This window comes from Tenrec ecaudatus, chromosome 9 (genome assembly GCF_050624435.1).
Source record: "Tenrec ecaudatus isolate mTenEca1 chromosome 9, mTenEca1.hap1, whole genome shotgun sequence".
Taxonomy (NCBI): Eukaryota; Metazoa; Chordata; class Mammalia; order Afrosoricida; family Tenrecidae; genus Tenrec; species Tenrec ecaudatus.
The window spans coordinates 156,931,826-156,959,818 of NC_134538.1; the positions used below are offsets into that span (position 1 = coordinate 156,931,826).

At 52.1% G+C, this 27,993-nt stretch overlaps 1 protein-coding gene and 1 non-coding gene across 3 annotated transcripts in view; both read right to left on the bottom strand.

Moving 5' to 3' along the window:
* The window catches only part of ATP6V0A4 (ATPase H+ transporting V0 subunit a4), a 52,962-nt gene extending 25,325 nt beyond the window's left edge, over positions 1 to 27,637 (bottom strand). For both annotated transcript variants that reach the window (XM_075557750.1, XM_075557751.1), the window contains exons 1-11: positions 27,521 to 27,637; positions 25,734 to 25,812; positions 25,429 to 25,523; positions 20,453 to 20,578; positions 18,931 to 19,025; positions 16,209 to 16,335; positions 14,409 to 14,491; positions 8,174 to 8,267; positions 4,681 to 4,893; positions 2,474 to 2,624; positions 1,376 to 1,515 (exon numbers count right to left, since the gene is read on the bottom strand). In XM_075557750.1, coding sequence (XP_075413865.1) covers positions 1,376 to 1,515; positions 2,474 to 2,624; positions 4,681 to 4,893; positions 8,174 to 8,267; positions 14,409 to 14,491; positions 16,209 to 16,335; positions 18,931 to 19,025; positions 20,453 to 20,578; positions 25,429 to 25,523; positions 25,734 to 25,812; positions 27,521 to 27,637 — 1,320 coding nt within the window. The remainder of the gene's footprint in view (positions 1 to 1,375; positions 1,516 to 2,473; positions 2,625 to 4,680; positions 4,894 to 8,173; positions 8,268 to 14,408; positions 14,492 to 16,208; positions 16,336 to 18,930; positions 19,026 to 20,452; positions 20,579 to 25,428; positions 25,524 to 25,733; positions 25,813 to 27,520) is intronic.
* Positions 3,788 to 3,953, bottom strand: LOC142457679 (U1 spliceosomal RNA). The gene has a single exon (XR_012786376.1). It is a non-coding gene; the product is annotated as a U1 spliceosomal RNA (small nuclear RNA).
* Positions 27,638 to 27,993: the final 356 nt, after the last annotated feature.

Here is a 27,993-nt window from a genome sequence, read left to right on the forward strand (position 1 = left end):
GGTACCGAGGGGTGAAAAATGCGAGGCTCCCAGTGTGAGTGGCACACAGGGGACCCTCTGCCTTCGGGTTCAGCTCGCCGACTCTGCACAGATTTATCTTTGTGCAGCAGATTTACCCCAAGCCAGGCGCCCTTCAATCCCTGCATCCTTGACAAACTCAATCTTTTCCCATCTGCGTTCCCCCTTTCAGATAGTAGCTTTCCTGTTGGAAATGACCCCTCAGCATGCTGCTGGCACTGCGTGGCGTCCTCCTAGTCTGGGAGATTCCTTACGATAAACTTAGATAGATTCCTTAGATAAGCTTGGGTCTGGCGTGAGCCACAGGCTGCTGGCCAGGTGCCAGCGAACCGATGTGCATCTCCGACGAGACGGCTTTAAACAGATACACAGACAGGCAACAAGGTCTGCGTTGGTCCTTTGCTTGCGGGACCCTAACCCTGCATCCCTCCTGGAGGACTGACTTCACTGTTCAGTGAACACGACCACAGGCCACAGTCACCAGGAACGAGAATCGGCTGATGGTCCCTGCAGGAGCTGGCTTACAAATTGATGTGCATGATTTGGTTGCCAACTTTACAATGTATGATTTGTGTCTATGTAGGAAACAACTAGCAAGACCCGCAAAGATGTTAAAGGCAATGTTCATTGGGTATTTAGATTGTACATATTGAGCGGGTAACTGCAAGGTCAGACGTTTGAGCCCACCAGCCACTCCATGGGAGGAACATGAGGCTGTCTACTTCCAGATTTACAGTCTTGGAAACCCACAGGGGCGGTTCTATCTGTCCTACGGGGCCACTGTGACTTAGCATCAACTCCAATGACAGCGAGTTGATGGCATAATGCAGGGTTCTCAACCTGTGGGTCATGACCCATAGATTGAGAATTGCTGATAGAGCCTTGGGAGGCCACAGGGGCAGTTCCATTCTGCCCAACAAAGTCACCAGGAGTCGGAATCGACTAGACAGCTGTGAGTGTTCCAAATATTTACAGCTCACATGTCTACTTCTATAATTGGGGTGGGGTGGGGGCTACATTAGAAAAAGTAATAAATAAAGAGAATGAACAAAGACACCCACTCTCCAAGGGGCGACCATGGGCCAGGGGCATGATGCTGAACCTGCTCCCTTTTTAACTTTCCCCAGAGAAGGACGGGGCTCTCTGCTCCTGCAGAGTGTCCTCTTGGAAGCTCCCAGGGCTGTCCTCCCCTGTCCTGTCGGGTCGCTGTGAGTCGGCTTCAACTCGAGGGCTATGAGTTTGTTTTTTCCGCGTCTTAACCTTCCCTGGCTTCTCATCAAAGCACGGCCTGTCTGCTGCAGTGAATGCAAAGCTGGCGTCTGTGCCGGGACCGGACCGTCATGGCGCAGCCACCCACCTCGTTGCTGGACTTCTGGGCCAGCAAGGTCCTCTCGTTGAGGACCATCCACAGGGCCGCCAGGAGCATCACGGCGCCGTGCCCGCAGTCCCCGAACATGACGGCGAACAGGAAAGGGAAGGTGATGATGGTGTAGGGCGCTGTTGGGGAGAGCGGAGCCTGAGCACCCAGGGCGTCCGCAGGCCCCCCTCACACCGCAGGGCCTGCATGCCAGGTCCCTATCGCCGTTCTCTGATTGCCTTCACCAGCCCCACCTGCGGCGCCTGTTTAGTCCCACAGACATGAGCTTGAGTGTGAAAATCCAGCGCCATCGAGCTGCCTCTGACCCCTGGTGGCCCCCGTGGGTGGGAGAGGACCGACAGGGCTTCTCATGCTGATTCCCCCAGGAAGTCCCCCAGGCTTTTCCTCTGAGGCTCCCCGATGGACACGTACACCGACATCACTGCTCCCCTCTTGTTAGGTGACTCCTGGGACATCACCAAGCTTGGTTGGACTTAAGGGCCAGCTTCCATCTCCCAGTGTGTCCGCTTCTCTTCACACGGCCCTCTCTACCTGCACCTTCACCTGCCGGTGCTCCTGCGGGCGTCCAGCCCCCCAGTCACCTGACTGCAGACCAGGGCTTAGACTGGACCTCACTCGGGGGAGGGGCAGCCCCAGGCACTGCCTAGCTGAAGGAGTCAGGGTAGACCCAGGCCCTACAACTGAGAGCCACTAACAAGTGAGCCTATGGACCCGAGTTCTGGGTGTCCCCTTCGCTCACAGTCGCTCCAGCCCTGGGTGACACGGTCAGCGTGCTGCTAGTTCGAACCCACCAAAGGTGCCCTGTAAGAAAGGTCTGGTGATTTGTTTCCCAATGCAGGGGTTCCACTCGGCATTCGTGGGGTTGACTCAGCAGCAAGTGGCCTGGAAGTGACCTCCATGAACTGCCAAAGGAAACCGCCAGCTGCCTGGAGAGGCTGGCAGCACACGGCAGGCAGAGACCAGGGAGGGTCTAGGGACACCTCGTTTCCACAGTTCACCCCTTGGTCACCTCAGGGCCTGATCTTTCTGGCGTCCACTTCCCAGCCTCCCATGGTGGGACCCTGGGGCGCCAGGTACCTGGGTTTATCTCCCGGTAACTGCCCACGCCGTAGGCGTCGACGATGTTCTGGAAGCCGGCTGTGAATTTATTGACCCTGTTAAACGTGGGTGGAGGTGTTTTCGTCTGCACCGCTGTCAGGATAGGGGCCATGGCTGAGCCGCTCTGTTCCTGCAAGGAGGGCAGGGGCCAGAGTTCACGGTCAGGAGAGCCGGGGACAGGCTCCGACTCTCTCTGTCCCCACCGAGGGGACGTACACAACCCTGGCCCACCCTGGAACGCCCATCTATAAGTCGCCTTCTGTGCTGTGTACCAGGTGCAGCTGCCACAGGACTACCATAATGCAAGGGGGTGCTGTCACAGGTACATAGGTCCTGCTGGCCTAGTGGTTACTCACTGGGCTGTGATCTGCATGGTAGGCAGTTCAAAACCACCAGCCGCTCCTTGGGAGAAAGCCTGGGCTTTCTACGCCTGTAAACAGCTACGCTCTCGGAGACCCACAGGGGGTCACTATGAGTCAGCACTGACTCCATGGCAGGGGGTTTGGTTTGGTTTAGGAGTTCAGGGTCCAGGTCCTGGGGAGGCCCTCTCTCTGCCAGCTCTGCAGTGGGAAGGAGCCATCTCTATATATATATCTCTGACAGCTTTAGGGGTGGGGGGGTTCTCTTTCAGTTGGGAGGGGGCTCTCTGTGAGCCCTGAGGTGGGGGAAGACCCTCTCTGTCCTCATGTGGGGATCGCTCTGTCAGCTCTGTGGGGGAGACTATGGGGAAGTCCTTGTTCTTCCAGCCTGCACCTCAGCTCTGTGCTGGCCCTCACACAGCATTGAACTCCCTGCGTGGGTGCTTTTTGTCTTACCTGTGTGAGTGTGTGTGTGAGAGAGAGAGAAAAAGAAGGGAGTCAGGTAAGGTGTGGTAGTTATATAATCGTTTATCAATTTGAGAGGATTAAGAGTGAAGGGGTGGAGTCTAGCCTGTCAATCAGGTCACAGCCAATGAGACCTCTGTGTGGGCATGGCCTTCTCCTAAGGATTCTGGGAACTCCTGTCTTCCTCCTTGGAGGTGGGAGACACTCTCTCTCTCCGCTCACTCCCTGGGAGACATTAAGGACAACACGCTTGATGGAGCTACGCTGATGCAGCCAGAATTGAGCTGGAGAAGCCACAGGGACACCCATGCCAGCGCTGAGATGCTTCCACTGCACTTGGTGTCATTACATGTGTTTCATGAGTCTGAAGGGGACTTTATGGATTGGTATTGGACATATGGGCTAATCTTGGACGTATCGACTTGATCTGGGCTGGGCTGTTTTCTCAATATTCACCTGATCTTGTATATAAAGCTCTTTCTTTTTTTTTTTTTCCCCACTACCACAAATTATGCAGTCGAGTTTCCCACATTTGGGGAAATCGCAGGGGTCAGCACATCCGGAGTGCAATGGATAAGCCTCGCCCTGGGAAAACCACCTTCATGATCATAGTATCTCCCCTGCCAGGTAAGTATATAAAGCTCTTTCTTATACACATATGAGTGTCTCTAGTCCACCCGGACTTACACAGTGTACATGATGGCAGGGCAGCCTAGGATGGATCCAAAACCTGATCACTCCTGTGTGATGTCATACCAGAGGGGCTGAGTGGACAGGAGGAGACATGGCACGTGAGGTCCTGTTTGTAGGCCAAGGAGTGCCAGCAGATACCAGGAGGAGGGCTACAGAGGGGTCACATGGCCTAGACCCTGATTTGGACCTGCAGCTCCCAGAACTGTGAGAAACAAGTCCCCAGTCTTCAAAGCCACTTCCTTGTACAGCAGCACCAGGAACCCCACTGCCCTCATGGGCCCTGTGTGTGTCAGAGTAGGACTGAGCTGTACGGGGTTTCCCGGGGCTGGCTTCCTCAGAAGGGGAGTGCCAGGCCTTTCTTCTGAGCACAGCAGGGTGGGCTCCCACTGCCAACCTCTCAGTGAGACACTGAGCATTAACCCTTCAGACAGCCAAGGTCTCCACAGAGCCCAGCACTGGGCTGATGACTGAAGCTACAAAGACCAGCCCTCCCACCAAGTCACTGGCCAAGGCCACCTGACTTAGTCTACCTGCCAGCTCCCTGATGGTTCCGCCACTCACGTGATCTGCCAGCTCCCTGTGTCCGACCACTCAGGGCTCCCGGCCAGCTCCCCAGGCCCCAGGGCTCCACTCTCCACTGCCCACAGCCCTTCCCATCCCATCACTCACGGTGCCATGCTCCAGGGCCCTCTTGATACGAGCAGTGTCGGCCACCGGGAACCAGACCTCGGCGATGACGCACTGCTGGGTGACGTCGATGTTGCACAGGTTGAGAGTGTGGTAGACGGCCTTCATCTTCTGCACCTGCACTGTCCACGTGTGCCAGCTGGCTGCCGCCTCCTGCAGCAGGCGCTGCCGGTGGGATTCGGTCTGCATGATGACCTAGCGAGGCCACGGAGAAGCAGCTCACAGGGTAGCCCGTGGTGGCGACCACGTGTGTAAGGAGGCGCAGCGCAGGTCGGGCAGCCCCAGCCATGCACCTGCCCGGGATGCCACGTCGGGGCAGCTCTCACCTGGCAGGTAAGTGTCAGGGGACTTTGTCCCTGTATGTGAAAACAACCCACTGCCATCACACCAATCCCTACTCGCAGCCAGCCTTCCCCGTGGGGGCCCTGGTGATGCGGTGGTCACCCTGGGCTATGAACTGCAGGGCAGGCAGCTTGAACTGTCTGTAGCTTCTAGAGAGAGAGATGGGCCTCTTTACTCCCCCAAAGAGTCACAGTCTCAGAATCTCACATGGGCGGTTCTCCCCTGTCCTATAGGATCACTCAGAGTCCTCGTGGCGCCGATGGCCGTGAGCTTGTTTGAAATCTTTATGAGACCAGACTCCTCTTTATCCCTCGAAGCACTCGGTGGGTTTGAAGCCCCAACCCTTTGATGGCAGCCAAGCGCTTAACTGCTGTGCCACTAGGGCTCCTCCTGTTCACCCCTGTGCTGGAGCGTGAACCTGTGGGCAAAGATCACCTCTTCCATGTAGCCAGCGCCCAGCGGCCAGCGAGTCAGTGCCACTCGGGGCTGCCCCACCTGTGCCAGGGTGGTGCTGCCCTGCATGGGGGCCCAGGGCTGGTTGTTCAATAGCTCTCCAGCCTTTGCTCCACGATGGGTGGGCATGAGCCTCGGCCTTTCAGTAAGCAACCAAGGCCATTCAACACTGAAACCACCCCAAGGCCCCCAGTGTCTTGTTGCCCCTCCAAAATGCTCCACACACATGGTCGCCCCACACGTGGTACATGCAGCAACATGGGGCAAGTCGTGAGCAGCATGACCCACCGAGAATTTGCTTCATGAAAATCTGCTCGGTTCTGGGACCCAGTGATCGGATCGCCCGAACCAGCGACCTCTGTGCATGGCCACTGGCAACTTGCCCTCTCTTACTGGGTCTCTGTGCGCAAGTGAGATACAGATCTAAGCAGGCTCTTCACATGTTTTCTATTCTTCTCTCCTTAAGAGGCTTCCAAGAAAACAAGCTTGCCATGGGGCAGTTCTACTCTGTCCTACAGGGTTGCTATGAGTTGGCATAGTGAGTGAGTGAGTGAGTGAGTGAGTGAGTAGTGAGTGTGAAGTGAGCAAAGAGTGAGTGAATGAGTGAGTGAAGAGGGAATGAATGAGGAATGAGGAGTGAGTGAGTGAGTGAGTGAGATGGGTTGGAATGAACCTCACAGATTTCATCCAATGTCAAAAATTGACTTAGTCGTAACACTAACCCATGGGAATCATGAAGCTGTTTAACTTGTTTGTGAATCATAGGATGTGTAGAACTTCTCAAAGGATATTAAAATAAAATTTTCCCTTTCGTTCTTAATTGGCAAATCTTTAACCTGAAAAACTGCTTTACAAAATCATTTTAAAACCTACTAATAAATAAAGAACATTTTATGTTACTTTAGTAACAAAGTATTTAATGACTGAATAATTACCTTTAAAAAATAACCACGCTTGGGGCAGTAGGGTGAAAGAATTTCCAGGGTGATTGTTTCCGGGACATGGTGTCTCCTGGACAACTGACAACGAAGGAGCCCCAGACAGCTGTCCTCACGTTGATTCTGACTCGGGTGGACCCTCCATGCCAGCACAGACGTGCTCCCTAGGCTTGCTGAGGCTGTTAATCTTTTTAATTTTTAAATTAAAAGATCATCTTATTGGGAGCTCTTACAGTCCTTATAACAGTCCGCGCATCAGTTGCATCAAGAGTATTTGTACAGATGTGGCATCATTCTTTACTAAACCTTTACTTTCTATTTGAGCCCTTGGTAGCAGCTCCTCTTTTTCCCTTCCCTCCCTCACTCCGAGGCTGTTCATCTTCATGGGAGCAGACAGTCTCAGCTTTCTCTAGAGGAGCGGCTGGTGGGCTCGAACTGCTGACCTCACGGTTATCAGCCCAACAGGTACATTAAATCAAGAAATAAAACACATCGCCGGGGAACATAAAGATGTCTGTCCACCTGGGGCCTAATTTCCAAACAAATTCATTGAGCTAACCTACAATGTTGTTACTGACAAAGTAGCCGTGTTAAACTTAAAGGCAATCCACGATTCCCTCAGTGGCTGCACCGGCCACATTTCAAGGGCTCCATGGCTATGGTAATGCAGAGGGTTTAGCATAGGGCTGCTAACTTGAAAGTTGGCGGTTCAAATTCAGGAAGAGATGAGATCACCTTCTCCCACGGGACTTTGTAGCCTCACTATGAGACAGAATCAGCAGTGGGTTTGGTGGGTCGGTTTCTAGCCATGAGGGACACAGGCTACCATATATATTGAGAAGGTGGCAGAACATTCCTGCTGCTACAGAAAGTTCTATAAAGTAGAAAGTGGAATCTACGATTTTCGGTGGGCCCAGCTGCTCTTCACGATAACTTTGAAAGTGTGTTCTGCTCCTACGCGGGCTAGCTGGATCCCTGATGGCCGTGGGCTCTGCGAGTGGACAGGAAGCTGGCTGTGCTCCCTCATGAGGTGCAGCCAGCCTCAAATTTGGACATCAAGCAATTGCTCAGCCTACACTGCGGGATGCTCAGGGGTGGAGTGGTGGGAGAGAATCCGTTAGACTGCATTTTCTGCTTGGTTGGCTGTCGGCCATCTTGTCGATGTGGCCAAGGTGCAGGTGGGCAATAGAGGGCTCCTTTGAGTAGATGGCAGTGTCCCTGGTAGCACAGTGAGCCAAGTCTTAGGCTTGTAGCCAAAAGGTCAGTGGATCGAATCCACCAGCCACTCAGGGTAGAAAATGTTGAGTCTGAGGAAGTCCATGGGGTGATTCTACTCTGTCCTCTAGGGCTGCCGTGAATCAACCTGAGGGCAGTGAGTTGTTTGGGTTTTGTTTGTTTTAACAGAGATGGAAATAACCCAAACCAGGCCCTCTTCCATTGTGTCCATTCTGACTCAGAGCCGCCCTTTAGGACCGAGTAGAACAGCCCCCTGGGGTTTCTTTACCAAAGCACTTCCTCATCTTTCTCCCATGCAGAGGCTGATGGACTTGAACCACCAACCTTGTACTTAGAAGCCCATGTGCCATGAGGTCTTCTCAGATGAAGCTGTGATAAAACTCAGCCCTCGCCCAGTACAACTGATGGGAGGCCACTCCATGCTGACCTCCAGCTCCCTAACCACTGAACCCTAGGGAGCTCAGCCCAGGGGGATAGGACACCAGCTCCACCCGCCCCGCACTCACGATGTTTAGATCTTCCAGCCTCACGTTGACATCCGCCAGCATGTTCTTGCGCTCGGCCGGGGGCTCCGGGCAGGGGTAGATGGTGGCTCGGAACCTGTGTGGGATACAGTCAGAGGCCGCAGGTAAGTCAATGCCCACAGGCCACCCTCTTTACTGCTGAGCCCCAGGAGCTGGCTTTGGTTGGACGGAAGCCTTCTAGACCCACCACCTCCTTGACAATGAGCAAGTGAACCCGGCGTAAGAATTCCCAAGGATTCCCACGCAGGTGACTTAAATGGAGGCTGTGGGAGTGAATGCGGGCCATTGCACGTGTGGCTCTGGATCACTGAATATGGCAATGGAGCGGGTCCCACGCACTCCCTTGGTTTCCCAGTGTCTCTAAAGTTAGGTTGACTCGGTGCTGCAGTCAGATGCCCGCCATGCGTCTAACTGCTTTGCCACCAGGGTGCCCCTTCTGTTCACCCCCTATTCTAGTTTACACCTTTACACGTCTTCCTCTTTGCCAGAAAGACTCTCCACCATCTCGGAGACCCACGGGGCCGGTCCCCTCAGTCCCGCGGGGTGGATGGGAGTCGGGATTGACTCAGTGGCCGTGCATGTGTTTTTAGCAGTGTGGTCATCAGGGCACCCTGGTGGCAGAGTGGGTTATGTGCTAGGGTTCTAACTTCAAAGCCAACGGTTCAAGCCCATCAGCTGCTCCTCGAAAGAGAAACGATGCTGTCTGCTCCCACAAAGATCTACAGTCTCGGACCCCTATGGAAGGAGAAGATGCTGAACCAGTGTGGTGGGAGAGGAGACAGACATGTGACTTGTTGGCTGGTCTGACACAGCACAGCCATCTTGAACTTTTGTAAACTGCCTTTGGTGGGGACTGCAGTTGAGCAACAAAGCGTGCCCTGTGGCTGGTGACGAGCCAGGTGGGACCCTCCCTGTTCCCCATGATTCTGGGGATCCAAACCCCAACCCTCACCCACCATGAGCCAGTGACACCTCTGCCCTGCACAGCCCCTACTCTGCCTGAGCTCAGAGCCACACCCTGGAGAATCAGGCTCCTGGTGCCCCACCTGAGCTCCTCACCAGACGGGCAGAAAACTCAGGGTCTGATCATCCACTGGACAGCCTACTCCTAGCCCTAAGCTCCTCCCATGCCCATCCACCCTGCCCAGCTGTGCTCAGGGCCAGTAAGTTTTCCTTCCAGAAAAGGCACGCTGACCATAACCACCCTCACCCAGACTCAAACTACCTCTGGGTCCAGTGTCCTGACTTCAGACAACACCAAGGCCAACAGGAGCTCCAGCCAGGGCCAGACATCTCACTACTGTATCCTCCACTCCCAACCCCAGCCCATGAATTCATGAGCTTGAAGGCAAATTCCCTCAATACCAACCTGCACAGTGGTTCTCAACCTTCACAATGCTGCAACTCTTTAACACAGTTCCTCATGTGGTGGTGACCCCAACCATAAAATTATTTCTGTTGCTAGTTCATCACTGTAAAGTCGCTACTGTTATGAATTGGGTGACCCCTGTGAAAGGGTCGTTTGACCCCCAAAATGACCGACAGGTTGAGAACCGCTGTGCTAAAAGAACAATCGAGAACAAAGAAAGCCTAAGACTTATGTGGGACACCACCAAGAGGAAGAGTGTATGACATTGGGACCCCCTTGGCAGAGTGGTCACTCATAGGGCTGCTCACTGCAAGGTCAGCAACTCAAAGCCACCAGCTGCGCCTCAGGGCAAAGACAGAGCTTTCTACTCCTGCAGGGTTAAAGTCTGGGAAACCCACGGGCAGTTCTCCCCTGTCCTGCAGGGTCACTGTGAGTCAGCATGGACCCAGAGTGGTGAATTTGGTTTGGAGGATTTTTTGTGGGGTTTGTTTTTTTTCAGTTTGGGATTTCAGAACAAGAAGGGGCAAAAACAAACCAATATCCAAGAAAACTGTCGACAAGTTGTTGAAAGAAAATGTCCCTAACATCATGAAAGATGAGAAGCTATGCATCAAGAAGCTGAGTGAAACCCAAATAGGATAGACTCCAAACAAAAGCTCCAATAAACAATCTGGATTAGAAAACAACAGGACCAATGGTTGGGGGGGGGAGGGGAGAAGGGGGAGGCAGGAGAAAGGAAGTGGGTGTTAAGAAACCCAGGGACAAGGGAAAAACAAGTGATCTAAAATCAGTGGCAAGGAGGGCATAAGACTCCTGGTGGGGTTTAATCAAGGGCAAGGAAGCCGAGAGGAATGACTGAAACCGAAATGAAGGCTGAACATAATAATGGGACAAGAGGAAAGCAAAAGGAAATAGAGGAAAGGACCAGGAGGCAAAGGGCATTTATAGAGGTCTAAATACAGGCATGTACATATGTAAATTTATATATAACAATAGGGAAATAGATCATATACATCTATTTATATGTTAAAAATTAAGGTAGCAGACAGACATTGGGCCTCTACTCAAGTACTCCTTCAATGCAAGAACATTTTGTTCTAAAAACCTGGCATTCTGTGATGATTCCAAGACAATCACTGAATACAAAGCAGGTGCATAAGCAAATGTGGTGAAGAAAACTGATGGTGCCTGGCTATCAAAAGATATAGCACCTGGGGTCTTAAAGACTTGAAGATAAACAAGCAGCATCTAGCTAAGAAGCAACAAAGGCCACATGGAAGAAGCAAACCAGCCTCTGTGATCATGAGGTGTTGATGGGAACAGGTATCAGGAATCAAAGACCCAAAACAAAAAATCATATCCATGCAAACTAAGGGGAGGACAGAATGGAGACCCAAAGCCCATCTGTGGTCAAGTGGACATCCCCTTACAAACGGATCACAAGGAAGAGACGAGCCAGTATAGCACTGATGAAACATACAACTTTCCTCTAATTCTTTAATGTCCCCCTCCTGCCCCCCCCCACTATCTTGATCTCAATTCTGCCTAACAAATCCAGCTATACCAGAACATGCACACTGGTACAGATAAGAGCTCACGACACTTAGAATCCAGGACAGATAAATCCCTCAGGACCAATAATGAGAGTAGAGATACCAGGAGGGTAGGGGGAAGGTTGGGGGAGAACAGGGGAACCGATCACCATCATCTACATATAACCCTTTCCCAGGGGGATGAACAACAGAAAATTGGGTGAAAGGAGACAGTAGTAAGTGTAAGACATGAAAAAAAAATTTTTTATAAATTATCAAGGGTTCATGAGGGTGGGAGCGGGAGGGGGTAAAAATGAGGAGTGATATCAAGGGCTCAAGTAGAAAGAAAATGTTTTGAAAACGATGATGGCAACATGTATAAATGTGCTTGACACAATGGATGCATATATGGATTGTGATAAGAGTTGTAAGAGCCCCGAATAAAATGACTTTTTTAAATTTCCAAGACACATCAAAATCAAACTTTCCAAAACCAAGACTAGGAAAGAATTCTCATGAAAAATTAAAAGTTATCAACAAAGGAAGACCAATAAGAGTAAACCCTGACCTCTCAGCAGTAACCACACAGGGAGGAAGGTAATAAGATTATATTTATATACTCTCTGAAAGAAAAAATGTTTCCAACCAAGAATTATATACTCAGCAAAATTATCCCCCAAATGTGACAGTAAAGTTAGGGCATTTTCAGACAAACAGAAACAATAGGAATTTGAAAATAAAAACAGACCAGCCTTACAAGTAACATTAAGGGGAGTTCAAACAGTAGACAGCAATCTGAGATTAACGTATATAAAAGCACCACCCAGAAGACAACCTACAAATCTGAAAATAGAAAACCAGAGTTTTCCATTTGTAGCAAAGATAACTAAAAAGTCAAAAGATGGATTAGGTAGAAAACATCTAAAAGAACAGGAATTCAATTATATTTACATGTGTTATTTTGGTTGAAAGCAATATACAAAAAGAAGGAGGCTTGCGCGCATGGGCGCGTGCAAAAAGCGCGTGCACACACACACACACAAGATACAAGCAGGGAAGATACTGGGAGAAATGCAAATAAAAGTTAAAGGCAACTGAAATGAACACTGTTACACATGCAATCCTGGAAGAACAGTGATGCCTGAAGACAAATCAGCATGTTTAGATTATGGTGCTGGCGAAGAATGTTCAAAACACCATGGTCTTCCAAAAGAACAAACAAATCTGTCTTTGAAGAAGTACAATCAGAACACAATGCTCTTAGAGGCAAGAATTGAGAGACTCTGTCCCACACATTTTGGAGATGCTACCAGTTGAGGTAGTTTATTGTGCCAACCTGGCCAATAAATAAACACATGTGGGGTTAATTGAAGGGCGGGGAGATAAATGACTCAGTGACCCTCACCTTTCTAGTTCTCGGGTCTCTTACTTTGTGATGGTCGGACCAGGGTGCAGCTGCCTTAGCCAGTTTCCTGCTTTAGCTGGCAAGGCTCACTTCCTGCAAGACATCCCTGAGGAGAAGCCACATGGACCTAACCCCGATGCAGCCCTGGGTGCTGGAGCAGCCGTGTGGAGACCCCTGCCAGCCCTGAGATGCCTACACATTCACTGACTTGGCTCTCCTCCTGCAGTCGGCATCATTGCGTCTGTTTTGTGCGATGGAGGAGGACTTTGTGAACTGGTGTTGGACATATGGGTGAATGGGTTAATGTTGGACTGTGGGCTTGGGCAGCACTGGGTTGGGATGTTTTCTTGATGTGCACTTAACCTTTATATAAAACTCTGTCTTATACATGAGTTTCTGTGGATTTGTTTCTCTAAAGTACCCAGGCTAACACACCAGTATAGACCAGCCCCTGGGGAAGGACATCATGTTTGGTAAAGCAGAGGGGCAGAGGACTAGAGGAAGACCCTGGACAAGACGGACTAACGCAGTGGCTGCAACAGTGGCCTCCAACAAGAGCAGGTGTGAGGACGGCACAGGACCGGGCAGTGTTTCGTTCTGTTGTGCACGGGTCGCTATGGGTTGGAGCTGACTCACCCTGACACCACTAAGAGAGGCACGGATGGACTCGCAGGCCGAATGTCCCCCTACAAACGTATGCAGGCTTGGCAGAGGTAGTGGTGCCTGGCATTTACTTTCGCTGCAAATATACCCACGACCCCGGTGGAGCATAGAGGGGGCAACGTTATGAAAACGTCTCACAACTAAAGACCTTAGGTCGCCAGGTTGGGGGCTCAGGATAGAGTCACTGAGGACATCAAGGTCAATTGTAGAAGGTTCCAGACAGAGTAAGAGAAGAATGTGAGCGAAAATTCAAGATCATAAAAGAGATCAGTGTGACTAGTTGAATCGAGAGTGGGGAAAACCAAGCGTCTGGCCCTCAGTCGCCCCTCAGGTCTTGGCCTGAACTTACTCCCATGGCTCCACTCTCAGCCTAACAAGAGACAAGTCTCTCAGGGGGACAAGAAGAGGAGGCATGTCACACCCTCAGAGTCATCAACCATTTGAGATCCAAGGGCAGCATCTACCCAAGGACACAGTTGGAAGGCTTGGGACGGAATGGAAGCAGCTACCCCGGGGAGGAAGTGGTTTGTGTGGTGTTACACTATGGGAATTGCAATGAATGAGATGAAGCGAAATGTGTGTGAATTTTGAATGTCAAACCGGAGTTAGGCTCTGCTACCTTCACCCACAATAACAAGTTAAGAAAAAAAATGGCTGTCTTGGGACCCCTTTAGGGCAGTTCTGCTCTGACTACAGGGTCTCCACGACCAGGAGATGGCTACTTAGATTTCAGAAGCAGATGGTGCATCGAGTAGACCGGGAGGAGAGTAGCCATGGTCTGTTGGTTTGGTTGTAGCTACCAAGGAGGGTGGTTGTGGGCCGTTGCTGCGGAACCACTTCTGACCCAGGGTGACCCCACGTGGGTCTAAGTGGATCTCCCTCTAGGGGCTTCCAGGCGGTGAACCTTCTGGAAGCAGACCTCCAGGCCTTTCTTCAAGAACCCCCTGGTGAGTTCCATGCTCCACGCTCTGGGTTAGCAGTCAGCATGTGTGCTGCCCACCTGGGTGGACAGAGGGCATACGGAGGGAGGGCTACAAATGGAGACCTGCAGCCATCTCTCTGGGTGTTTATTCAAGTTCCCTGGCCTGCTCCCTGAGCGACTAAAGTACGTTTTCAACATCACCTGGTCAACTGTGAGGAAATGACTCAGAAAGCAAGTCCCAGGAAGGTGTACTGCTCCAGCGTCCCGTGAGCCAGTCAGTCCCACCCATACCCCGGACCCCAGGACCACCGGCCCATCTTTCTTACCCGTCACAGATCTTGCGGATTTTCTGCCTGAGCTGCTCGCCTTGGTAAAAGATGATGAATATATCCTTTTTAAGTTCTTCTTTCTGGAAAAGATGAAGACTATATCCTGAAGCTGGATGGGAGGGTGTGGGGGGCAGAATGGGGGCCCGGGCAGGGCTCACCCACTCATTTGTTCTTTAGCTCACTGTCCCCTAGCTGTCTAACTGAATCCCCTAGCGAATTGAATCAATTAGGAGGTGGCAGTAAAAGGACCCGTGGTGGTGTAGTGAGTTATGCACTGGGCAGCTAACCCCAAGGTCTGCTGTTCGAACCCACCAGCCGCTCTGTAGGAGAAAGATGAGGCTTTCCACTCCCATAAAGATTTATGGCCTCAAACACTTAAAAGGGCAGTTCTACTCTATCCTATAAGCTCACTTGAATGGCCGTGAGTTTAGTAACAGAGGGAAGGAGCCAGTTGGAACCCACCAGTCACAGATAGATGGGGCTCGTAAAGATGCATACGCTTAGAGACCCTGTAGGGGTAACTGGGGGGCACTATGAGTTGGAATCACTGGGAACCCACTCAGCTGTTTCTCAGGAGCAAAGGCCAGAGAGTCTCCCATAAGAATTATGGCCTAACTGGAAATCCCCTTGCAGAGGGGTCTAGGGGAGGAGACAAGCCAGTCAAGGTACGATGTAGCACCAATTAAAAATACAACATTCCTCTAGTTCCTAAATGCTTCCTCCCCCCGACCCCCACTATCATGATCTCAATTCTACCTTGCAAGTTTGGCTAGTCCAGAGAATGTACACTGGTACAGATAGGAACTGGAAACACAGGGAATCCGGGGCAGATGATCCCTTCATGACCAGGGTGGTGAGTGGCGATACTGGGAGGGTAGAGGGAGAGTGGATTGGAAAGAGGGAACCGATTACAAGGATCTACATGTGACCTCCACCCAGGGGGGTGGACAACAGAAAAGTGGGTGAAGGGAGATGTCGGACAGAGCAAGATATGACAAAATAATAATTTATAAATTATCAAGGGCTCATGAGGGAAGGAGGAGCGGGGAGGGAGGGGGGAAAATGAGGACCTGATGCCAAGGGCTTAGGTGGAGAGTAAATGTTTTGAGACTGATGAGGGCAATGAATGTACAGATGTGCTTTACACAATTGATGTATGTATGGATTGTGATAGGAGTTATATGAGCCCCTAATAAGATGATTTTAAAAAAAGAATTATGGCCTAAGGGGGAACCGATCATGATCATGGACACATAACTGCCCGCCCACGCACAGACACACACACACACACACACACATGCACACATACACATGTGCACACACAGATGAACAACAGAAACCATGGGGGAAGGGAGAGTAGTGGGTGCAAGATATGAAAATAATAATTTATAATTTAGCAAGGGGTCACAGGGGTTGGGGTGGAAAAGAGGAGCTGGCATCAGGGGCTCAATAGAAAATAAATGTCTAGAAAATAATGGGGCAACAGATGTACAAATGTGCTGGATACAATTGATGTATGGATTGTTACAAGAGCTGTAAGAGCCCTCAATAAAGTGTTTTTTTTTAAGATTTTTAAATATGAAAAAGAAGAAGAAGAATTATGGCCTAGGAAATGCTACAGGCCAGGTCTAAGCTACCAGGCCACCTAACTGAAAGAACCAGCCCTCCAGCTGACCTTTCAGGGGGGCAGAGAGAAGAGGGGCCAGCAGACAGAGGTCAGCAGCACAGACTGGTGCGCATGCGCACACACACATCCCCCCCGCGGAGAGGAGGCGACAGCCCTGCGGTGCCACGCACAGTGATGGGGTCCTCCAGGGGCACGTCCATCTCACTGAACTTGAGGTAGATGTTTCCGCGGCAGACCCGCCACAGCAGCCTCTCGAAGGCAGCCTTCCGCTCCCGGTCAATCACCCCGGCCGTGAACCTGGGTCACAAAAGACAAGTCCCCTGGGGTGAAGTAGGACCCTAAACCCCAGGGCCCTTCCCTGGGCCACCCCACTCCCCGACCAGCCTGCCCCAGTCTCTCTCACCTCACACACCCTGTGAGGTTTCCAGAACCTCGCAGTCGCCCCACACAACACTCACTCATTCACAGGAAAACCCACAGAGGCCATGGTTCCCAGCAGAAAAGGCCATGGATGCAGCTGTCTAGACTCACCAAGGGTGGTCTCTGGACAGCTGCATGCGTAGTGCACCCACAGTGGGAAGCACAGTGGCTTCTGTGGCCCTCTGCTTTCCCCAGGGAGCCCGGGTGGGCTGCTGACCACAGGCCAACCGCTAAAAGCCAGCAGGCGCTCTGCAGGAGCAAGAGGAGGCTTCTGTTCCGGCAGACTTACAGCCTCAGAAACCCTCAGTTCCATTCTGGGTCAGAATCCACTCCGTGGCAGTGAGGGGGTTCCAGTCTATTTTTCCCTTCGTCCAGTTCCCTGGGTGACCAGGGTGATGGCGGGGGATTATGCCCACTGGACTCTCCTGGGTCAGGATAGGGGCAGGGCCCAACCGATCAGTTGAGTCCCAATGTAGTGACCCCTCCTTGGTGTCAGAAGCCTTTTTGTGTAAGAGAGAGAGAGAGAGAGACACTGGGAGCTGCCACCCTGTGCCCCTTCACCTTGCTGCTTGCTGGGACTCTGTCTGCCACCAGGGAAGGGCCTATGTGGTGCCCTGCCACGTTTCCTCAGATGTTGGATCCGCAAGACTCTGCACCCACCGGCCTGAGATCTTCCTGCTTCACCTTTCTGCGCCATCAGCCTGCAGCTAGGGGCGTCTGAAGAGGGGGCCTTGGGCTTGCAGAGTTGGGTTGGACCATGCCGGGATGCCTTCTTGGTACAAGATTACTTCTTGGCATAGATCTCTTTCTTATGCACAGGTGAGGGTCAGCCCGCTTAAGCCAAACCTCTCATATTTACCTTAAAGCGGATGCTCTCACTGGCAGATGCCGTAAAGGTCTGCTCACTGTTTCTGCTTCTGAATTTTATAAAAGTTTTCAAATGAATATATCCTTTCTTTCCATTTCTAATCCATTGCCCCATGCCGGTCATGTTTACTTATCTAAAAGATGAAACATTGGAATTCCCAAACTCTCATATTTCTTCAGGGGAAATGAGAAACTTTTCGAAGGGGAGTCTTCAAAAAGTTCTTGGGGGAAAATGAAGTTTTTCATATTTTGAAATCCATCCATGGTACACAGACACTGAATGGAATGCCACCCATTCGAAGTAACAAGAATCCGATGGAGATAAGCTTGCTAGACTCCTTGTTGATGAGTTGATTATATATCTCCATCCCATCTCTAATTTCATCAACAAATACATCTTATTATCCAGGTGGCAGCACTTGTAACCCCAGCTCTCTGCACAGCTCTCCCCCGGGGGGAACAAGGCAAAGGTCACGGTCCTCAGGGGCAAGGATATCCTATGTCCTCATCAACAAGGAGGTGCCGCTGCCGCTGCCAACCCCTCCAGAACCCACCCAGCCCCCCTGCCCAAAGGACAAGCCAAACTCCCTGCCATCGATTCCGACTCAGAGCCACTCTGTAGGATGGGGAGAACAACCCCTACAGGCTTCTGTGACTATTACTCTTGACAGGAATAGAAAGCCTCATCTTTCTCCCTCAGCACGGCAGGTGGTTTTGAACTGCTGACCTTGCCATTAGCAGCCCAGCATGTAACCCAATAAGCCACGGGGGCACTTGGCTCCATTAGTGACTGGGTGTGAGCTTGGGTTGAGCTAGGTCTTGGACTCATGGCAAGGATCTGACCATTGCCCCATGGGGTGCTCATCAGCTGACTGCCAGGACTTTCCCCCTCGGGCTTGGCAGTATGCTCTGCATCACAGCTGAGTTCCAACAGACACGTGGTGGCTGTACTCAGGCCCATGGGCTGCGAATCCACCCGTCCAAGGTCTCCTGCCTGTGGGTCCAAGGTTCTGTCACTGAGCTGCCACTGCCCCCCTGCTGCTGTGCAGGGGGCCTTGAGCCATGTGGAATAGTCCTGACTCCAGAGGCTTTTCATTCTCCCATTCATTCATTCATTCATTCATTCAATCATCATTCAGTAACACAGGAAATCTACCATGTGCCAGATGCAGGGCCGAGCACCAGGCACCTGGAGAGGCAGCTCTGGGACTCCAAGTAGACAGGGGTGGAAGTAAGAGCCCCTGCACCTGTGGACGTGACCTTGTTTGCTGATGGAGCTTTTCAGAGCAGGGTGGGTCCTATCTGAGCTCAATCCCTTCTGAGTGAGGCCCCCTGAAACAGGGAAGCAGACCCTTGCACACGCACGCACATGCACACATATGCAAACACACACATACTTAGGGACAGGTAGAGGCAGATACGGGAAAGCTCACACACACACACACACACACAGCGAGGGAACAGGGAGGGAGAGCCACAAGCCCAGGGCTGCCAAGGGTGGTCCACATCTGAGAAGCTGGAAGAGATGGAGGAGAGCCTCCCAGAGAGCCTGCAGTCTCCAGGGATCAACACCTGGCTTCTAAAGCCACCCCAGGGGACACTCACCCCAGCTTCCCAGACATGGAGGCAGGCACAGCGCGTAGCTCCAGGAGGCCAGACGTGTCCTCCGTGAAGAAGTCGTCGGCGAGGTTGGCTTCAGTCTGCAAGTCAAAGCCCATGCCTGGGTTCCACCGTGTGGACCCAGGATCCCCAGAAAGCACTGCCCCCCCCACCCCGAGATTCTGCCCTTTTTAATAAAGCTTCGGTTTTCCACAGGTAATTAAGATTAAGAAGAGGTAAAAAGTAGAATGTTCCTTGCCAGCGAAGGCTCTCTGCTTCTCCTTAAATGCCTGGCGGCCCTGTCCTGTCCACTCTCCTCGGTCTACTCAGACTGCAGAATGGGTGTAGCCTTTGTCTGCACCTGGCTCTACCAGCGCCAAGTTAGCCTGGCCACCGGGCAGAAACAGAGCACTCAATTCAGAGTCCCAGCTAGCCTGTTTCCAAAAGGGATATTTGAGGGTCAATAAACCAAAAGCCCAGAGCCGTTCAGTCGAGTCTGACTCCTAGTGAACTTAGAGGCTCAAGTCGAACCGCCCCAAGGGTTTCCAAGGCTGCCGTCTTTACAGGGAGAGGAAAAAAATGCACCTGGTTATCGAGAACACAAAGGAGAACGATGGGGCTTTCTACTCCCATAAACTGTTGCAGTCTGGGAAATCCACAGGGGGCCACCATGAGTCGGCATCCACACGACGGCAATGAGTTTGGTTTGGAGTTGATCATGCACGGGCACCCTGGTGCCGCAGTGGGCTGTGGGTTTGTTAGGCAGCTTAGCCTAGGGAATTGGGAAGTCCATTTACGCATGCCCAGGAGAGCCAGCAGAGGACAAAGCTGGATTTCCCCGCTGGTGGGCTCGGATGGGCGTTACACCTGGAGCAGCCCACCTGGGCCAGGTGACTGCAATTCAGCCAATGGGATCAACCTGGGGTCGTTCACTACACCTCCCCTGGGAACCCTTGAAAAGGTAGGGACCGGAAGGGAGAGGGGCTTGTCTGGTCATCTTCGTGGGTGGAGCGATCCTTGCGTGACCTGGGGCAGTCTCTGCCAGGCCACATGGTCAAAGGAATCCTATGGGTGTCGCGTAAAACCTGAAGCTTCTTTTAACTCTCATTAAATTCACTTGGATCACGAGCCCAGCTTCGGCATGAAATCTTTCTCGCGCAGAGCCAAGGACTGAGGTTGGAATCTAGCCAGGAGAGAGAGACCTAACAGGTTGGGTTGCTAACCTGAAGGTGGGTGGTTCAAATCCATCAGTTGCTCTGCAGGAGAAAGACGAATTATCTGCTTCCGTGAAGATTCCTAGTCTTGGAAGCCCTGGGGAGTCGCTGCGAGCTGGAATCAACTCTGCAGGCAGTGGGCTTGGTTGGTCATTGTGGTGGGTTTTTAATATCTTTATAAAAGCAGATATCCATATCTTTCTCCTGAGGAGCAGCTGGTGGACTTGAACCGAGGATCTTTTAGTTAATAAAGAGCCCAGCTCTTAACCTCTGTGCTGCCAGGGCCCGTCCCTAAACCGCCTGCAAAGGATGACCTCAAAGAAGTCGTGGGTCTTCTTCAGGAGATGCTTGAGTTCTGTCAGTTGCAGGAAGCTTCTCTTCAAATCTTGCTGGTTGTGGTTGGCTTCCTGTAGCTCGCCTTCCAGTTTTTCCAGAACAGTCTACACAGGAGAGAGGAAACGGTCAGCCTGACAGAAAGCATGATTGTGGTAGTACATCGTCCGGTGCCAACTTGAGACTATTTAGAATGAAGGGGTGGGGTTTCGCCTGTCAATCAGGTCACGGCTTGATGACCTCATTTGGAGGTGCTAAGGAGATAAATACCTCATTTGAGGTCAGACACAGACCCTCTGAATTGTCTCCCTGCGAGACATTCCTGCTGACGGGCCACATGGAGCTACGCTGATAAAGCCAGAGCCTTGGAGCTGGAGGAGCCATGAGGAGACCCATGCCAGCGCTGAGATGCTTCCACACCACTGGATCCACAAGACTTCCACCCACTGGCCTGTGATCTTCCTGCATTTGGCATTATTGCATGGCTATGTGAGTCTAAAGAGAAATTTATGAACTAGCATTGGATATATGGGCTCATATTGGACTTGATCTGGCCTGGGATGTTTCTCAATATACATTTGCTCTTTTATATAAAGCTCTTTCTTATGCACATGAGTGTCTGTGCATTTGTTTCTCTAGTCAACCCAGACTAACACAGTGATAATCTAACTAAGCATCAGTCCCAACAATTCTTCAGCCCACTGAAGTGACCTGATCCCTTGGCTATGACTGTAGATCTGAGAGCTACAGCCAGTTCACGTTCGTTCTAGCACACCCTCATCAAATGAAGGGAGTGTTAAAAAACAAAACACTCTTAGAAGGGCGAGTAGAAGACAGCTTCCTGGAGAAGTGAAGGCGTTTCAGCAGCTCACAAGCCGCACGCCTCTCCTCTAGGAAGTGAGCCCACAAGTCGAGGACTATGGATAAAATGTAAACAGAGAAGCTCGGGATTACCCCCAAACCACCACAAACTCTGAGCTGGGTTCTGGAGAGTCAGGCGCACGCCAAAGGGGACGCAGAAATGGACAAAAGGGAAACTCAGCAACTTGCTCTTCCACAACGAGCTGCCAAACAAGACAGGAGACTTGATGGCCAGAGAACCTCCACTGTGCCTGCCTTGATGGGTGGATGCCCTCAGGGGAGGCTCTCCCTGCACTGGGGGCAGGGTGGGGGGAGGGGGAGGAAGCGAAGGGGGTAGGGCCAGGGCCGGCTCTCCAGGCACAAAGCACGGAAGGAATCGAGGCACAGGGTTGTGTGAGGGTTGTGTCCTCAGAGTGGAGGACACAAGAGTAGGCCAGGCTGAGGAGGGCAGCTCCGATGGGCAGGGAAGGGTGGGTGGCATCTGCCCAGGACACATTCCTGAGCAGGGACGGGACCAGGGGGAACGAGTTGCATGCACAGTAAATCAGTGCTTGTGGGCAGAATAGATTGTACTGATAGTCGAAAAACTGAAGAACCCGAAAGATGCCTGTCAACATTGGACAAAAGCAGAAGGGGGCATGTGGCCCCACGGCACAGATAGATGGGTGGAGGCGCTCAGAGGCTGAAAGAGATGGTGCGAGCTGAGAGGCCCAGGCCGGAAGACTACCTCCCTGACTTTGTGGATGGCTGGGAGCCAGTGTGGCTCACGTTGGTTAATGGCTTTTTGCAAAAATATCCAGATTTTGATGTGACAAGGACCCAAGGCATTTTCCAAGGGAGTCGGCATTTCCACACTTAAAGCATCAAGACTAAAAATAGCTAGCACAGCGGTTCTCAACCTGTGGGTCGCACGCAACCCCTCGGGGGGTCGAATGACCCTTTCACAGGGGTCACCTGATTCATCACAGTAGCAAAATGACAGTGATGAAATAGCAATGAAAATAATTTTATGGTTGGGGGTCACCCCCACAGGAGGTGAATGAAAGGGTCGCGGCATGAGGAAGGCTGAGAACCACTGGACTAATAATGGCTTCGAGAACGCTGCGCTCTCTTCACGGACACAGAAAGGAATCAAAGGAAGGGACAGAGCCAAGCAAGACTCGGGCCAGGGAAGCTCTCAGCAAGTCGTCCACCTCCCTGGGCGGGCCCTTCCTCCTCTGAGACTCCCAACAACTCACGCCAGACGTCCCACGGGATCCCGCAGCCTCCTCCCGGGGGTGCATCCTAGAGGAAGAAGAGCCACTAGGTAGCGAGAGGCCTGCGCACCCACCTTCATCTGGCACAAGGATGGGGATGACCTAGACGCCCATCAGGGGAAGAGTAGGTAAGTCAAGGTCAGTGCATACACACACGGCGTTGAAGAATCACAGTGAGTCTGAGGAAACGCCCCATTACATACATGGCAGAGCGCCCGTCACATAGAGGACAGACCTGGAGGGCACCTAGCTGGGTGAAGCTGGTCCCTCCCAGAAGAACAAATACCATCTGAGGCTACTACTCTGAACAGTCAAGCTAGGTTGCCACGCGGTGAGGAACCTTCTTTGACGGTTAGCAAGGGTCGAAGCGGGTGGGAGGGAGGGCAGGGAAGTCACTGGCTAGAGGGTAGACAAGTGTCAACTTGGGGGAAAGGGAAGATGATATGCGATGAGAGAGGTTAGGGGAAAGGGGTAGGGGCGGGGGCGGGGGACACTGGGAGGTTTTCAAGAATGAAAGGCCGCAGAGGCAAATAGTGTCATACACACAATCCTGCAAGTGTGGTGATCCCTGAGTCATTGCTCGGGTAGACACGCAGGCTGGATACGAGGGGGAGGGGGAGGGGCGTGCAGAGGGGTCTGGCAGAGGATGTCTGTACGTGGCTATTTACCACTGTGGCAAGTTATCTCCATCAATGTGGTGGAGCGGGCAAGGGGCGACATTGTGAAAACTTCTGAGACATCAACAAACGCCTTGAGGGAGTGAGTCTCAGTGGACACCGAGGTCCGTCGGCATAGCATGGCTCACAAAGACAGCGACCCACAGCCTCCTCTGGTGGGCAGGGAGTGGGGTCTTAAGGCTCAATAGAGGCCAGCTAAGGTGCAAAGATCGGTCTCTTCCAATCCGGAGGGGAACAAAGGGGTGAGAATGGATGAACTCAGGCAACAAGTAGTCCAATGGAAAAATGGACCCCGCAGATACCAGCCTGCACATTCTGAGCCCAGAAGAACTAGATGGTGCCCAGCTACCACTACCCTGAAAAGGATCACAGTGAAAGGTCCCGAATGGAGGGGAAGAAAATGTGAAACAAGACTCAAAATAAAAGAAGAAACCAGGCTTACTGTTCAGATAGAGACTGATGGGACGCTCCCAAGACCGACCCTTCGTCAGCCCTCACGCAACACTATGTTAGCACAATCAAACCCTTAAGGTCAAAGGGGCCACCACTGAGCCCAGGATTCAGAGCTCAGAGGGTTAAGAACACAGGAAGGAGGGGACCAGGGGACACAGGGGGAAGAGGAACGGGCCCTTGAGGGGTGGCGATGGATGTGTGGACACAAAGCATATATGAATCGTTGAACGGAAAACGAGTGACGTGCTCTGTAAAGACCTAGTTCACAATGACGTAAAATATCCCCCATATCCCACCTCTCACTTTCTCTCCCACCATCAGCACCACCACCCCCCACCCCGATCTACAGGCTCCTTGCAAGCAGGGGCTTCATGTCATTTCTCTGAGTTCCCTGGCACACAGTCGCCACGCAGTGTGTTCTATATGAGAGGCCGGGAAGGAAGGATGAAGGGCCCACCAGAGAATGGGAGGTGTAGGGAGACAGGAAAGGAAAAAGGAGAAATGGAGGATGAAAAGAAGGGGGAAAGAGCCCACTGGAGAACAGGAAGTAGAGAGAGGAAGAAGCCACCAGAGAAGAGGAAGGAAGTAGAGAAAGAGGAAAGAAAAGATGGGGAGGCCTGGCAGGAATAAGAAGGAAGTAGAGGGAGGCAGGAAAGGAGGACCCACCAGAGTACAGCAGGGAACTAGTCAGCAGGTGAGGCCCCAGAGAGCAGGACGAGGTAGAGAGACGAAGGAAGGGGGCAGGAGCCACCCACCATAGCACCCTTGGTCACACCAAAGAGCTCCCTCCTCACAGAGCAACCACAGGACACCAGTCGCAGGCAGAGTGCAGTTTGCCAGCTGCTTCTCACCTGACCAACAGACGCAGCCCACCTTGCGAGCATTCAGCCTGGGGTCTTACCTTATGAAGTGGGAATGAGCTTGCGTAAGGCTGGTTTGGGAAAGGAAAAGAGCTCGCCCAGAACCAGGCAGGGGACCCCTAAGCACACAGAGGTGACCCTGGAAAGTGCCACCACCTCAGCCAGGTAAAGGATCAGAGTCCCAGAAGAACCAGGCCTCATGACCACCCTCACCAGATACCTCGAATTCAACTGGGCCCCTGGCTGTGTCCCTCAGATAGGGGCTGACATTCTAACCCTTACCCTGCAGATGTCGTCTCATCCAATGTGATGTAATCATCTTCCCTAATGCAGTCTAACCTCGCTCATCTGGAGTGGTCATCACGGGGTAGGGTGGGTCCTACACCTAATCACTCTGAGTTATGTAAATTGATGCACGGACCCAGAGATGGGAGTACACACTGGGGAAGACAGGTAACCTGCGAGGCTCATCTACAAGCCAAGGAGCCAAGGGCTGCCCAGGGCTACCGGTGAGGAAGGAACCCACCCAGGGAAGACCCTGATATGGACCTTTGGCTTCCAGAAGTACGGGGAAGCAAATTTCCGTTATTCAGCCGACAGCATGAACATTGGGGCGCGTTTGCCCAGAAGGCAGGAAGGGATAAGCAAGATGGAAATGGAAACCCAGGCAGGAAGCGGGAAGAGCTTGACATTGCAATCTGTGCACCCAGCAGAGTGTAGGAATCACTGAATGGAAAACCGGTTTGCTCCGTAACTTTCACCCGATTCATGATCAATACATGAAGCCACCCTCTTGCAGTATTTCTGTTCTAGTGGCGCCCAGAAACTAAGACCCAAGACAAGAGCTTACCTCCAGGATTATCATCTCCCGAGGGAGAGGGGTCTGGGGATACTTCTCAGGCACTTGGATCACAACCTCATTTGTCATCTCATCTTCCAGAAAACCTGAGGGATAAAACCCCACCAGATAGCCCAAGGTCACTGGGATACTTCAGGCCTCAGCAAAGGGGCCAGTCCAGACAGGGCAGGTGAATTGCAGGGGGTTGGATGGCCTGAGGCCACAGTACCGGGGGTCCCACTCCCAAGCTCCCCAGCCCCACGATGGTGATCCTCTCTGGAAACCCTTTCCTCCCTGCCCGAGGGAAAATGGCTTACGCAGGATTCTCTCCAGCGATTCGCACCTTCGGACTTCATTCACAAATTTCCTCTGGAAGCTATTCACATTCATGTTCAGCTAAGTGGGGACGGGAAAGCCCACAAGGCACACTGAGTGGCGACAGCAGCCAACACAGGCCCCTTAGTTCGCAGGTAAAGGCGGAGAACGTTGGTGGAAATACATACAAAGCCGGTGGGTCCCAAACTGACCACACATCAGGGAATCCTCACCCTGTCCCCCCTGTCTGTGCTCTGGACCTCTTCACAGCAGCAACAAAGCCTCTTCCCACCCCCTCCAAGGCTTCCGTCTAGCACGTTTGCTCTCCAGAGGGGCTCACGAAATCCTCAGTGGAGTCATGAATGTGTCAGGACATTTAAGATAGTCCAGCCAGCCATGACAGTGCGGTGTCCCCGGGAGTCACAGTGAGGCCAGCACTCCTCAGAGACCTCCCGGCATCAGGCCCTGTGCTAGGAGCTAGTAGAAGGCTTAGATTTTTTTTAAAAATTATTTTATGGAGGGCTCTTACAGGTCTTGTAACAATCCATACATCGATTGTATCAAGCACATTTGTACATATGTTGCCATCATTGTTTTTTAGACATTTACTTTCTATTGAGCCCTTGGTGTCAGCTCCTTCCCCCTCGCCACTCCTCCTCCACCCTACCCGCGTGTTCCCTTGAGAAATTATAAATTATTATTATTTTGATATCTTACACCAACCGCTATCTCCCTTCCCCCGTGGTTCCTTTTGTTCATCTGCATGTAGTGGTGGGGGGGTGTGGTTATGTGTTAATCATTACAATCGGTTCCCCCTTCCTCCCCTCCACTCTCCACCTTCCCCCTGCCCTCCTGGTATCGCTACTCCCAGTCCTGTTCCTGGATTCCATGTGTCGTGAGTGCTCATGTCCTATCTGTACCTGTGGACATGCTTAGGTCTGGCCCACAGTGGAAGGCAGGACTGGGGTCATGGTATTGGGGGGTGAGGAAGCCTCGAGGAACCAGAGGAATATTGTATGCCTCATCTGTGCCCTGGTTGACTCACCCCTTCCCTGGGAGCCCTCTGTGAGGCAATGTCCCCTTGCCTACAGATGGGCTTTGGGTCTTCAACTTTGTCTTTCGAGAGGATGGAAGAGTCGTCAAAACTCAACTCACTGAGAGTTGAGAGGCTCTCAGGCAAGATCCTCAGAGGGGACCCACGGCTGGTATCGCCCTCAAGTTGGAATGTCAGTCTGGAGCTCGGTCCTGTCCCCAGCAGCTGTGACTTCCAGGAGAGAGTCAGAGGTCTGGACAAGGTCTCGTGAGTCACATGCCCAGAGCAATGCTTTGAAGATGCATAAGGACAGTCAATGAGCCAACATGGACCCTGCAACCCTGCAGGGGAGCTCCATGAGGGCTTCGAAACTTTCCCAGGGAGGTCGAGAACAGATTCAGGAATGGCTGGCCCAATGCCATTGCGAACTCCACCCAGAAGGATGGCTGTTCCTGCCCCTTGCCTTTGCGCCCCCTCGGACTCATGGTGAGCCTTACACGAGAGAATGGAACGAAGCCCAGCCCTGCGCCGTGCCCACCGTCAGTGTGGTGGGCCTTCTCCCGGAGGGAGCCCAGCACCATATCCAACAGTGTTCTCTATGATCTACCGGGTCTCCCTGGCATCCTACCTCTTCCCACTCAGGACCCCCTCACCCTGCAGCCTGACCTTGGTTCCCCACAAAGGGCTATCTCAAAAGTGTTAGCGGCAGCAGCCCCCACCCTCCCCGCTGCTGGTCCCCAGAAAGCCAGGACCTACGTCCTTAAACTGAACCAAGTCCAGCTCTCCGAGCTCGGCCACACAGCAGTACGCAGCCTCCACCTGGAGAAAGAGCTGGGACAAGCACATCTCCTCACTTCGAAACACAGACGCCATCTCGGCCCGGCCTCAGTCTGCAGGAGAGAGAGAGAGAGAGAGAGCAAGAGAGAGAGAGAGAGCAATCTGGGGTTAAACATGTGGGGAAAGCTTAGAGCTAAACTTTCCTTTCTTGGGGTTCAGTCGAAACCCAACATGAATCACTCTCCATTTACGACATGTAAACAAAGAACAAGATAGCATTTCCCACCATTTGTCGGTTCGACAAAACACATTTTGCTTTTTCATCAATCATTTTATCGGGGGACTCTTAAAGATCTTATAACAATCCATCATCCAGTTGTATCAAGTACACCTGGACATAGGCTTGTTTCACCATCATTTCCAAAACAATTTCTTTCTACTTGAGTGCCTTG